Genomic DNA, 14619 nt, shown 5'->3' on the forward strand with positions numbered 1-14619 from the left:
TCTACCAAACTTGGAGAAATTGAACTCATGTGACACACCTTCAAAGCCAACAGTGACAGTTTGCTTCTCACATAGAATATGAGCATTGACAGTATTGAGGAAGGGTCTGCCAAATATGATGGGACAAAAGCTATCTTGTGCAGTAGCAAGAACGAGGAAATCAGTAGGATACTTCCTTTTACCACACAAGACTTCAACATCCCTAACAATTCCCACAGGGCAGATAGTATCTCTATTGGCAAGCTGAATAGTGACATCAATAGGTTCTATCTCAACATGTGCAATCTCATCTTTAATTTCATCATATAAGGATTGAGGTATTGCACTAACACTAGCACCCACGTCACATAAACCATGATAACAATGATCTCCTATCTTAACAGAAACCACAGGCGTGCCAACAAGAGGCCTATGTTTGTCTCTAACGTGAGGTTTAGCAATTCTAGCAGCATCTTCACAAAAGTGAATATTATGTCCCTCAACATCGTCGGACAGAAGATCTTTGATAATAGCAATGCTAGGTTAAACTCTAATTTGCTCAGGTGGTGTAGGTGTTCTAATGTAGCCTCTACGTATCACAGTTGAAGCTTTAGAATGATCCTTTATCCTAACAGGGAAAGGTGGTTTCTCAATGTAAGCACTGGGAACAACAAGATCATTATAGGAAATGACTCTCTCTTCAACTGGAGTGGGTTTAACTACATTGACTTCTAACGCACTACAAGGAATATGCTAATACACGACGCTATTTTTTCGTCGCTACATCATCACGGTTTTTAATTTACGAGATCTCACGATGAAAAACCAAGCATCGAAAACGGAGCGTCACAAATGAGCAGCAACGACGTTTTGATCGAAATCGTCGTAACTTTTACGACGATTCCTGGATCGTTGTAACCTTTACGATGATCCTAATTCGTCGTTGGCAATCAAACCCAATCCTACGTGGCAGTCCTACGTGGCAAAATTATGACGAAATCAAAACGTCATGGTTGAAATCAGCCCAACCCATTTCGATTGATCACATGGGCTGATTTTATTTTTCTAGGCTTTTTCTTATTGGGCCTTAGCCTATTTATAGCCACTTTAGTATATTTTTTTCGAATTTTTTTGTATCATTATAATTTGGCCTTGGTCTTTTAGTGCCCAAATATATTTGGTCCAGTTTCACTTTTGGCCTTTTTCATTTTTGAATTCATCAAATTGTTCCAGAACTTGGTTTTATTTTTATTTGTTGGGCCTTTTCAACCCAATTATTTGTCCAATATAAAATTCAACACAATTTCATATTCAAATCAAGAAAACTCCAAGTCGAATTAACATCATCCATCATATAACATCACATAATACATCTCCCAAGTTTACATAACACAATACATCTCCTAGGTTCACATAATATATCTTGCAGGTTTACATAATACATCAAAACCCCAAGTCGTTCTCCACCTTGGGCTAGATGGCGCCTGCAGCAGCAACCTGCTTCTGCATCTCCTCGGCGATCCTTTTCGGGTGCTCCTTGTTGTGAGGGCCTGCAACAAATAGACAGATTTTAGAACCATGCTGGTGTTTCTTTTATGCTGCCTACAGTACATAACAGGAACTAAACAAGCATCAATGTGTCAAACTAGAGAAAGAACAACACCAAAGAGGTAATAATCAGGATGACTATCAATTGCCAATTGACGAGCATAAAAACACTAACCGTCAGCTCATGTAAACTGAGCTGAGCGAAGGAAGGAGAAGTATAATGTAAGAACTAGCAGGCAGAGGCGCGGTACACGCCGCGTCCATGCAAGGTGCCCGTTAATAATGCAAGTGAACCTGACTATCAAAAATCCAAATTTTCTGACAAAGGGTTCTCAAAGCAATGCTTATTTATGCACCACAAATACCAAGTGGTTTAGTATTATGAAATAGTCAATCATAGAACATCAATGTACTTTATTATACACTGATGGAACTGTTAAGAGCTACATGGAGATACATGGGAGTGCATTGCGCTAGCCACCAAATCTCAGAGCAAAATATTGCAGTAGCAAAATCATCCATTTTCAGTTATATGAGGCTAACTTGCTGCCTATATGATGTGTTTGTCATGACCACATACCCCCTAAAAAAAGAAGAGGAAGAAGAAGATCCGTTTGCAACTACCAAAGCTAGATCTAGAGCTACCTAGATGGACACTCAAAAGAAGAAGAAAGAGAAATTACAGCCCTAGTTCCCATAAGACAGTAGGTCCTAAAATTGTTGAGGTGCAGGAGAAAATGCGGCGGAATACCTGCCCTACCCTCCACCAGGCTCAAAAGACATCCCTATGTACAATATCCATGCAGAGGCACATAGTTTGAATGCATCAGCTAGCTATTCGCCCCGCTGGTTCACCAAATGAATCAGTAGGTTAATTACGAATTGTTTCCCTAAAGTGTTGGAAATATGCCCTAGAGGCAATAATAAATTAGTTATTATTATATTTCATTGTTCATGATAATCGTTTATTATCCATGCTATAATTGTATTGATTGGAAACACAATACTTGTGTGGATACATAGACAAAACACTGTCCCTAGTAAGCCTCTAGTTGACTAGCTCGTTGATCAAAGATGGCCAAGGTTTCCTGGCCATAGGAAAGTGTTGTTACTTGATAACGGGATCACATCATTAGGAGAATCATGTGATGGACTAGACCCAAACTAATAGACGTAGCATGTTGATCGTGTCATTTTGTTGCTACTGTTTTCTGCGTGTCAAGTATTTATTCCTATGACCATGAGATCATATAATTCACTAACACCGGAGGAATTCTTTGTGTGTATCAAACGTCGCAACGTAACTGGGTGACTATAAAGATGCTCTACAGGTATCTCCGAAGGTGTTAGTTGATTTAGTATGGATCAAGACTGGGATTTGTCACTCCGTGTGACGGAGAGGTATCTCGGGGCCCACTCGGTAATACAACATCACACACAAGCCTTGCAAGCAATGTAACTTAGTGTAAGTTGCGGGATCTTGTATTACGGAACGAGTAAAGAGACTTGTCGGTAAACGAGATTGAAATAGGTATGCGGATACTGACGATCGAATCTCGGGCAAGTAACATACCGAAGGACAAAGGGAATGACATACGGGATTATATGAATCCTTGGCACTGAGGTTCAAACGATAAGATCTTCGTAGAATATGTAGGATCCAATATGGGCATCCAGGTCCCGCTATTGGATATTGACTGAGGAGTCTCTCGGGTCATGTCTACATAGTTCTCGAACCCGCAGGGTCTGCACACTTAAGGTTCGACGTTGTTTTATGCGTATTAGAGTTATATGGTTGGTTACCGAATGTTGTTCGGAGTCCCAGATGAGATCACTGACGTCACGAGGGTTTCCGGAATGGTCCGGAAACGAAGGTTGATATATAGGATGACCTCATTTGATTACCGGAAGGTTTTCGGAGTTACCGGGAATGTACCGGGAATGACGAATGGGTTCCGGGAGTTCATCGGGGGGGGGGGGGGGGCAACCCACCCCGGGGAAGCCCATAGGCCTTGGGGGAGACACACCAGCCCTTAGTGGGCTGGTGGGACAGCCCACAAGTGGTCTATGCGCCAAGAGAAGAAAAATCAAGAGGAAAAAAAAAGGAGGAGGTGGGAAGGGAGGGGGACTCCCTCCCACCAAACCTAGTCCAACTCGGTTTGGGGGGGGGAGAGTCCTCCCCCTTGCCTCGGCCGACCCCCTTGAGGGTCCTTGGACCCCAAGGCAAGGCCCCCTCCCTCCCACCTATATATACGGAGGTTTTAGGGCTGATTTGAGACGACTTTTCCACGGCAGCCCGACCACATACCTCCACGGTTTTTCCTCTAGATCGCGTTTCCGCGGAGCTCGGGCGGAGCCCTGCTGAGACAAGGTCATCACCAACCTCCGGAGCGCCGTCACGCTGCCGGAGAACTCTTCTACCTCTCCGTCTCTCTTGCTGGATCAAGAAGGCCGAGATCATCGTCGAACTGTACGTGTGCTGAACGCGGAGGTGCCGTCCGTTCGGTACTAGATCGTGGGACTGATCGCGGGATTGTTCGCGGGGCGGATCGAGGGACGTGAGGACGTTCCACTACATCAACCGCGTTTACTAACGCTTCTGCTGTACGATCTACAAGGGTACGTAGATCACTCATCCCCTCTCGTAGATGGACATCACCATGATAGGCCTTCGTGCGCGTAGGAAATTTTTTGTTTCCCATGCGACGTTCCCCAACAGTGGTATCAGAGCCAGGTTCATGCGTAGATGTCTTCTCGAGTAGAACACAAAAGGTTTTGTGGGTGGTGATGTGCGTTTTGCTTCCCTCCTTAGTCTTTTCTTGATTCCGCGGTATTGTTGGATTGAAGCGGCTTGGACCGACATTACTCGTACGCTTACGAGAGACTGGTTTCATCGTTACGAGTAACCCCCTTTGCTCAAAGATGACTGGCAAGTGACGGTTTCTCCAACTTCAGTTGAATCGGATTTGACCGAGGAGGTCCTTGGATGAGGTTAAATAGCAACTCATATATCTCCGTTGTGGTGTTTGCGTAAGTAAGATGCGGTCCTACTAGATACCCTTGGTCACCACGTAAAACATGCAACAACAAAATTAGAGGACGTCTAACTTGTTTTTGCAGGGTATGCTTGTGATGTGATATGGCCAACAATGTGATGTGATATATTGGATGTATGAGATGATCATGTTGTAATAGAAATATCGACTTGCACGTCGATGGTACGGCAACCGGCAGGAGCCATAGGGTTGTCTTTATACTAACGTTTGTGCTTGCAGATGCGTTTACTATTTTGCTAGGATGTAGTTTTGGTAGTAATAGCATAAGTAGCACGACAACCCCGATGGCAACACGTTGATGGATGATCATGGTGTGGCGCCGGTGACAAGAAGATCGTGCCGGTGCTTTGGTGATGGAGATCAAGAAGCACGTGATGATGGACATATCATGTCACTTATGAATTGCATGTGATGTTAATCCTTTTATGCACCTTATTTTTCTTAGAACGACGGTAGCATTATGAGGTGATCTCTCACTAAAATTTCAAGACGAAATTGTGTTCTCCCCGACTGTGCACCGTTGCTACAGTTCGTCGTTTCAAGACACCACGTGATGATCGGGTGTGATAGACTCAACGTTCACATACAACGGGTGCAAAACAGTTGCGCACGCGGAACACTCGGGTTAAGCTTGACGAGCCTAGCATGTGCAGACATGGCCTCGGAACACATGAGACCGAAAGGTCGAGCATGAATCGTATAGTTGATATGATTAGCATAGAGATGCTTACCACTGAAACTATTCTCGACTCACGTGATGATCGGACTTGAGATAGTGGATTTGGATCATGTACCACTCAAATGACTAGAGAGATGTACTTTTTGAGTGGGAGTTCTTAAGTAATACGATTAATTGAACTAATTGTCATGAACATAGTCTAATGGTCTTTGCGAATTACGATGTAGCTTGCGCTATAGCTCTACTGTTTTTATATGTTCCTAGAGAAAATTTAGTTGAAAATTGATAGTAGCAGAACTTTGCAGACTGGGTCTGTAAAACCGAGGATTGTCCTCGTTGCTGCGCAGAAGGCTTATGTCCTTAATGCACCACTCGGTGTGCTGCACCTCGAGCGTCATCTGTGGATGCTGTGAACATCTGACATATACGTTTCTGATGACTACACGATAGTTCATTGCAAAATACTTAATGGCTTAGAAGCAAGGCGCCGAAAACATTTTGAAATGTCACGGAACATAAGTGATGTTCTAAAGAGATGAAATTGTGATTTCATGCTTGTGCCCTTGTTAAGAGGTACGGGACCTCCGACAAGATTCTTTGTCCACAAGGTAAAGGAGAAAGGCTCAATCGTTGAGCATGTGCTCAGATTGTCTGAGTACGACAATCGCTTGAATCAAGTGGGAGTTAATCTTCCAGATGAGATAGTGATAGTTCTCCAAAATCATTGCCACCAAGCTGTGAGAGCTTCGTGATGAACTATAACATATCAAGGATACATACAATGATCCTTGAGCGATTCGCGATGTTTGACACTGCGAAAGTAGAAATCAAGAAGGAGCATCAATAGTTGATGGTTTGTAAAACCACTAAGTTTCAAGAAAGGCAAGGGCTAGAAGGGATACTTCGTGAAACGGCAAAACAGTTGCTGCACTAATGAAGAGACCCAGGATTAAACCCAAACCCGAGACTAAGTGCTTCTGTAATGAGGGGAACAGTCACTGAGGCGGAGCAACTCTAGATACTTGGTAGATAAGAAGGCTGGCAAAAGTCGAAAGAAGTGTATTTGATATACATGATGTTGATGTGTACTTTACTAGTACTCCTAGTAGCATGAGGGTATTGGATACCGGTTCGGTTGCTAAGTGATTAGTAACACGGAATTTAAGCTACGACATAAACGGAGACTAGCTAAAGGCGAGGTGACGATACGTGTTGGAAGTGTTTCCAAGGTTGATATGATCAAACGTCGCACGCTCCCTCTACCATCGGGATTGGTGTTAAACCTAAATAATTGTTATTTGGTGCTTGCGTTAAGCATGAACATGATTGGATCGTGTTTATTGCAATAAGATTATTCATTTAAAGAGAATAATGGTTACTCTATTTTCTTGAATATTCACCTTCAATGGTTTATTGAATCTCGATCGTAGTGTTACACATGTTCATGATGTTGGTGCCAAAAGTTACGAGTTGATGATGATAGTACCACTTACTTGTGGCACTGCTGCTTGAGTCATGTTAGTATAAATTGCATGAAGAGGCTCCATGCTGATGGATCTTTGTACTCACCTGATTTCAAATCACTAGTGACATGCAAATCATACCACATGAGCAAGGCCTTGTTTTCATTGAGATGAAATAAGATAGTAACTTGTTGGAAGTGATACATGTTGATGTATGTAGTCCAATGGGTGCTGAGGCACGTAGTGGATATCATTATGTTCTTACTTCACTGACAATTTGAGTAGATACAGGAGTATTTACTTAATGAATCACAAGTCTGAAATGTTGAAAAGTTCAATTCCGTTTCAGAGTGAAGTTCGTCGTAACAAGAGGATAATCTGTCTACGATATGATCATGGAAATGAATATCTGAGTTACGAGTTTTGGTACACAGTTAAGACAATGTGGAAATTGTTTCGCAGTTCATGCCACCTGGAACATCATAGTGTGATGATGTGTCTGAACGTCATAGCCACGCACTATTTGGTATGGTGCATACTATGATGTCTCTTATCGAATTACCACTATCGTTTATGGGTTATGCATTAGAGACAACCGCACTCACTTTAAATAGGGCACCGCGTATTTCCGTTGAGATGACACAGTATAGACTGAGGTTTAGAGAAATCTAAACTGTCGTTTCTTAAAAGTTTGGGGTTTCGACACTTATGTGAAAAAGTTTCAGTCTGATAAGCTCGAACCCAGAGCGGATAAATGCATCTTCATAGGATATCCAAAACAGTTGGGTACATCCCCTATCTCAGATCCGAAAGCAAAGTGTTTGTTTCTAGAAACGGATCCTTTCTCGAGGAAAGGTTTCTCTCGAAAGAATTGAGTGGGAGGGTAGTAGAACTTGATGAGGTTATTGAACCATCACTTCGACCAGTGTGTAGCAGGGCGCATGAAGTTGTTCATGTGGCGCCTACACCAATCGAAGTGGAAACTGATGATGATGATCATTGAGCTTCGAATCAAGTTACTACAAACCTCGTAGGTCGACAAGGTCGCGTACTGCTGTAGAGTAGTACGGTAACCCTGTCTTGGAGGTCATGTTGTTGAGCAACAGTGAACCTACGAGTTATGGAGAAAGCAATGGTGGGCCCAGATTCCGACAAATGGTTGGAAGCCATGAAATCCGAGAGAGGATCCATGTGTGAAAACAAAGTGTAGACTTTGGTAGAACTACTTGATGGTCATAGGACTATTGAGTAAAAATGGATCTTTAAAAGAAAGACAGACGATGATGGTGATAAGTCACTATTAAGAAAAGCTCGACTTGTCGCAAAGATTTTTCCGACATGATCAAACAGTTGACTATGATGAGACTTTCTCACTCGTAGCGATGCTAAAAGTCTGTTAGAATTATGTTAGTTGTTGATGCATTATTTATGAAATATTGCACGTAGGATGTCAAAACATTGTTTTCTCGACGGTTTCCTTGAGCAAACATTGTATGTGATACAACCAGAAGGTTTTGTCGATCCTAAAGATACTGGCAAGTATGCAAGCTCCAGTGATCCTTCAATGGACTGGTGCAAGCATCTCGGAGTTGGAATATACACTTTGATGAGATGATCAAAGATTTTGGGTTTGTACAAGGTTTATGAGAAACTTGTATTTCCAAAGAAGTGAGTGGGAGCACTATAGAATTTCTGATAGGTATATGTGGTTGACATATTGTGGATCAGAAGTAATGTAGAATTTCTGTAAAGCATACAAGGTTGTTTGAAAGAAGTTTTCAAAGGAGTACCTGGATTACGCTACTTGAACGTTGAGCATCAAAGATCTATGGAGATAGATCGAAAAGCGCTTAATGGAAGTTTCAACAAGATGCATGCCTTGACAAGTTTTTGAAGGAGTTCAAAATAGATCAGCAAAGAAGGAGTTCTTGGTTGCGTTGTGAGGTGTGAATTTGAGTAAGACTCAAAACCCGACCCCGGCAGAATAAAGAGAATAGACGAAGGTCGTCTTCTATGCCTTAGCCGTAGAATCTAAAGTATGCCATGCTGTGTACCGCACCTGATGTGTGCCTTGACTCAAAGTATGTTGAGAGGTACAGAGAGTGATCCATGATTGAATCACTAGCAGCGGTCAAAATTTATCCTTAGTAACTAATGGACTAAGGAATTTTTCTCGATTATGGAGGTGGTTAAAGAGTTCGTCGTAAAGGGTTACGTCGATGCAAGCTTTGACACTAATCCGAATAACTATGAGTAGTGAAACGGATTCGTATAGTAGAGTAGATATTTGGAGCATTTCCGAATAGCACGTAGTAGCAGCATCTATAAGATGACATAAAGATTTGTAAAGAACACACGGATCTGAAAGTTTCAGAACCGTTGACTAAAACCTCTCTCACGAGCAAGACGTGATCAGACCCCATAACTATATGGGTGTTGGATTTGTTGGAATCACATGGTGATGTGAACTAGATTATTGACTCTAGTGCAAGTGGGAGACTGTTGGAAATATGCCCTAGAGGCAATAATAAATTAGTTATTATTATATTTCATTGTTCATGATAATCGTTTATTATCCATGCTATAATTGCATTGATTGGAAACACAATACTTGTGTGGATACATAGACAAAACACTGTCCCTAGTAAGCCTCTAGTTGACTAGCTCGTTGATCAAAGATGGCCAAGGTTTCCTGGCCATAGGCAAGTGTTGTTACTTGATAGCGGGATCACATCATTAGGAGAATCATGTGATGGACTAGACCCAAACTAATAGACGTAGCATGTTGATCGTGTCATTTTGTTGCTACTGTTTTCTACGTGTCAAGTATTTATTCCTATGACCATGAGATCATATAATTCACTAACACCGGAGGAATGCTTTGTGTGTATCAAACGTCGCAACGTAACTGGGTGACTATAAAGATGCTCTACAGGTATCTCCGAAGGTGTTAGTTAATTTAGTATGGATCAAGACTGGGATTTGTCACTCCGTGTGACGGAGAGGTATCTCGAGGCCCACTCGGTAATACAACATCACACACAAGCCTTGCAAGTAATGTAACTTAGTGTAAGTTGCGGGATCTTGTATTACGGAACGAGTAAAGAGACTTGTCGGTAAACGAGATTGAAATAGGTATGCGGATACTGACGATCGAATCTCGGGCAAGTAACATACCGAAGGACAAAGGGAATGACATACGGGATTATATGAATCCTTGGCACTGAGGTTCAAACGATAAGATCTTCGTAGAATATGTAGGATCCAATATGGGCATCCAGGTCCCGCTATTGGATATTGACTGAGGAGTCTCTCGGGTCATGTCTACATAGTTCTCGAACCCGCAGGGTCTGCACACTTAAGGTTCGACGTTGTTTTATGCGTATTAGAGTTATATGGTTGGTTACCGAATGTTGGTCGGAGTCCCGGATGAGATCACGGACGTCACGAGGGTTTCCGGAATGGTCCGGAAACGAAGATTGATATATAGGATGACCTCATTTGATTACCGGAAGGTTTTCGGAGTTACCGGGAATGTACCGGGAATGACGAATGGGTTCCGGGAGTTCACCGGGGGGGGGGGGGGGTGCAACCCACCCCGGGGAAGCCCATAGGCCTTGGGGGAGACACACCAGCCCTTAGTGGGCTGGTGGGACAGCCCACAAGTGGTCTATGCGCCAAGAGAAGAAAAATCAAGAGGAAAAGAAAAAAAAGGAGGAGGTGGGAAGGGAGGGGGACTCCCTCCCACCAAACCTAGTCCAACTCGGTTTGGGGGGGGGAGAGTCCTCCCCCTTGGCTCGGCCGACCCCCTTGAGGGTCCTTGGACCCCAAAGCAAGGCCCCCTCCCTCCCACCTATATATACGGAGGTTTTAGGGCTGATTTGAGACGACTTTTCCACGGCAGCCCGACCACATACCTCCACGGTTTTTCCTCTAGATCGCGTTTCTGCGGAGCTCGGGCGGAGCCCTGCTGAGACAAGGTCATCACCAACCTCCGGAGTGCCGTCACGCTATCGGAGAACTCTTCTACCTCTCCGTCTCTCTTGCTGGATCAAGAAGGCCGAGATCATCGTCGAACTGTACGTGTGCTGAACGCGGAGGTGCCGTCCGTTCGGTACTAGATCGTGGGACTGATCGCGAGATTGTTCGCGGGCGGATCGAGGGACGTGAGGATGTTCCACTACATCAACCGCGTTCACTAACGCTTCTGCTGTACGGTCTACAAGGGTAGGTAGATCACTCATCCCCTCTCGTAGATGGACATCACCATGATAGGTCTTCGTGCGCGTAGGAAATTTTTTGTTTCCCATGCGACGTTCCCCAACATAAAGTACATCACCAAAAAGGAAAAGTCGAACCATACGAAGCCAATTAGGGAAAAACGAAAATGTATAAGTGAATCAAAGCATGTATGTCCAGTTCCTTGTCGAGTTCATTTTGAATAAATAACAGTAAAGTAGAAAATAGGATAACTCAAGACACATATATTATAACAACTGATTCGTTGCTTATTTAGAACACTTGAAAGATCACATTGATCTATCCAATGGATTGTAAACAGGTGGAATTTTAATTGATTTAGCTCAAGTTTACAGCAAAGAAAATGTAAATTTCATAAATATTCAGTGGTATGCATTGTTAAAATCATTGGATTGTAGATAGGTGGATTCTTAATTGATTTAGCTCAAGTTTACAACAAAGAAAATGTAAAATTCATAAATATTCAGTGGTATACATTTTTAAAATCATCATCTATTCCTTTGAAGAAAAAGTATAGTAACAATGTGCATGCTAATTGAATTAGCTTATTAATAATGAGATCATGCTTTCTTAGTTGGCATAGAAATTTGCAGAATTTAAATGATACAAACAATACATTTATGCGATGTAGGACCTAAATTAGAACTTCCTTGTGTATAACTAACAAAGCCCTACATGATAAATCAGAGGTTTGTGATCCTACATGATTCCATTTCTTACATAACAACCTCAGTCTTGTCGATGCCGGACTGGGCCTGGGCGATGACGTTGCGGCCGAAGATGATGGGGATGCTGGCCCGCTGCTGGATGGCGGAGGGCTTCTCGAAGCTGTAGCCGTAGATGCCGCGGAGCAGGTCCTCGCGGATCCCCATGGCGTAGAAGCTGCACATACAGAATTATGTCAGGAAACAACATGATCGAAAAAATAATATGTATGCATCACATTGCCAAGTCAGTAAAGAAACATTATAGATCGTACGAAGACCAAGAATGATGAATGTAGAACATAGTAAGTAGTCCAACTCATCACTCGTTCATTGCTCCATGCTCATTTAACAATTTTCGCTGAAATATGCATATTAGCACCACACGTGTTCACAAATGGCATTTAACACTGTTACCATTTCCACAATCATATATGATTTGAAGCATCAACTATTTGACAGCTTAGGGGATTGATAAGAAAATATTTCTGAAAATGTATAGCAGAAAGGGATAACCGTACAACAAATCTTAGCCTGAATTAACACACCTTCAGTTGGCTCAAGAATGTCCGGTAATTGACGAGTTGTTGCTGAATTATTACGCTTCACACAAGGTTGTTTACTCCACATAGCCTCAAAATCAGGCAAGCGGGAGCACGAAATCGCTGCTATATCTACACTAACTTGCTTCCGATTTAACGTGGTTACCAGGAAAAAAAAACAAAGTGTTTCCTACAAGAACATGCATTCCGATCTAGGGAACAAAGGGGAAAACGAAGATCAATTATATTCCAAAATGCCGGTGGTCTCCTATGAGAGGAACAACAGATGCCCGTGGTCCACCCTTGTCTATGCAGTACAGTTGCCAGGTACAAAATCAAATTAAATAACTCAAAAAGGAACTTAGACATCAGCCTGAATCATGCGTCAGAACCCTAAACGAAATCTGTGACCGGAGGCCCAAACCGCTGCCGAAGGATCACGATCCACCAGAAACCGGCCGAAACCCAAATCTACCACGACCACATGGGAGGAATCGGAGAACAGCAGAAGGCTGCGTGCGCGTGCGTACCCCGAGGAAGAGCGCATGGGCTAAGTCGACGGCGAGGTGGGCGAAGACCTCGTCCATCTGCTTGGAGGCCTTGCACCAGGCCGCCCAGAAGTGCACCGCGGGGGCCAGCGCGCCGCCTACCGCCGCATCTAGCTCCGCCCTCGACCCCAGCTCCCTCACCGCCCCGCCGCCGCTCGCCATCGCCGCCTCCTGTGTATGCATTCAAGCATCAGTCAACCCTCGTGGAAGAACACATCAACATAAGTGAAATAAAAGATGTGGTGGGGCATACATTGGAGTTAGGGACGCCGACTTCCGCATAGATGTCCAATGCGAGCTTAGACATGTTTCCTGTGAGCTCGGAAACATTCTTCCGTAGCCTAAAACTTGCCACTATATCACCTGGAAAAACATAGTTTCATCAGACACATGGTATACAACAATAAATCTAGTATAGTACTCTTATACACGATAAAACAAAGAACGGTATCGACGCAATTGCCTAAACTAATTTGTAAAAACTGGAAACCGCAAAGCTCCAATAGTGATACTCTGGTAAATTATGCTCAAAGTTCTTGCTTTAGACAGTTGAAAAGGATACATATATCATTTGGGAATCAATAATACCTAAAATTCATGGACACACACGTATCATTTGGGAATAGATAACACCTAAACTTCATGGACAGTAATCTATTACTACTCAATCCTTTGTAACAGCTGTTGCAACAACACGAAACAGGAAGTGACAGCAACTCGATCACTTTTAGCAGCTCAAGTACCTTTCACCGCTGATAATTCTATATCCAGATGAAAATCAACTATGTCGAATAACAAGGGTACAAAATCATGGTGGACTAGCACGCAAAATCAAAACCAGTACATCACTGCCATCAAACCGAATCGGTCAAAGCGTTTGGGGACGCCGGGAATAGATCACGCCTAAAATTCATGGACAATAATCAATAACTACTGAATCCTTTCTCATAGCTGTTGCAACAACACGAAACAGGAAGTCAAAAAGTGACGCACACACACGACCGCCTATGGAGGAAGCGACAGAGTACCTTGGCGGCGATTGTGGGGAGGTACTTGGCCCGGACGGCACCGGGGACGCGGGACCAGTCGCGGCCGCGGTTCCTCTTGAGGGCGGCCCGAGCGGCCGCCACCGCCGCATCCACGTACTCCGAGGTGCCCGTCGGGATCTCGCCTGCGGAAACCTAGTGATGAGCAGGGCAGCCAACGAGACGGTCGAACGGAAAGCAGGGACAGAGAGAGGGCCGGACCGATGGAGACCTCGGTGGTAGGGTTGATGACGGGGAGGCGGCGGCCGAGCGCGGGCGCGCGCCATTCGCCGTCGATGAAGAGCTGCCGCTGCGGGATCTTGGCTGGCGCGACCATCGCGGTGGGCGGGGAATGAGATCCCTAGCACGCGCAGCTTCTTGCTCCGCCAACAGCTTCGTCAAACCCTAGCGCGCGCAGCACAGAGACAGAGAGAGGGTGAGGGAGGGAGAGGCCGGCGCATTACCCTCTCTCTATCTCTAGACCATGTTTTTGCTCTGGATCTAGGATGAGGAGGAGAGGAGAGCGTGCGGCGGCACCGGATCTGGAAGAAGATTGGGGTGGAGGCTCTGACGGACGGGAGAGGACTGGATCGGGCGGAACGGTGCGATGGGTGGGGAGGGGTGACATTTTTTTTCTGTAGATAGATGGATGGATGGATGTGGGTTGGAGATATGGATCGATGGATGGATGAACGCCATGTCATCGATCTGTGGGAAGATTTGTCATTGGTTCGAAAAATCATTGATTTAAAATAGTTTTCAAGTACTAAAAATAGAGAAATTTTGTGAAGCATCTATCAAAAATATTTTGCAAA

At 44.0% G+C, this 14619-nt stretch overlaps 1 protein-coding gene and 1 pseudogene across 1 annotated transcript; both read right to left on the reverse strand.

Moving 5' to 3' along the window:
- Nucleotides 1–1452: 1452 nt before the first annotated feature.
- LOC123396871 lies at nucleotides 1453–13086 on the reverse strand. Its single transcript, XM_045091661.1, has 4 exons — nucleotides 13033–13086; nucleotides 12762–12950; nucleotides 11753–11867; nucleotides 1453–1529 (listed from the first exon to the last, which is right to left on the reverse strand). Exons 1-4 carry the CDS (start codon nucleotides 13084–13086, stop codon nucleotides 1453–1455), a joined length of 435 nt encoding a protein of 144 aa, XP_044947596.1.
- A 616-nt stretch (nucleotides 13087–13702) lies between these two features.
- On the reverse strand, nucleotides 13703–14141 carry LOC123396872 (annotated as a pseudogene).
- Between the last annotated feature and the right edge of the window lie 478 nt (nucleotides 14142–14619).

The sequence above is a fragment of the Hordeum vulgare genome, chromosome 5H (assembly GCF_904849725.1).
Source record: "Hordeum vulgare subsp. vulgare chromosome 5H, MorexV3_pseudomolecules_assembly, whole genome shotgun sequence".
NCBI lineage: Eukaryota > Viridiplantae > Streptophyta > Magnoliopsida > Poales > Poaceae > Hordeum > Hordeum vulgare.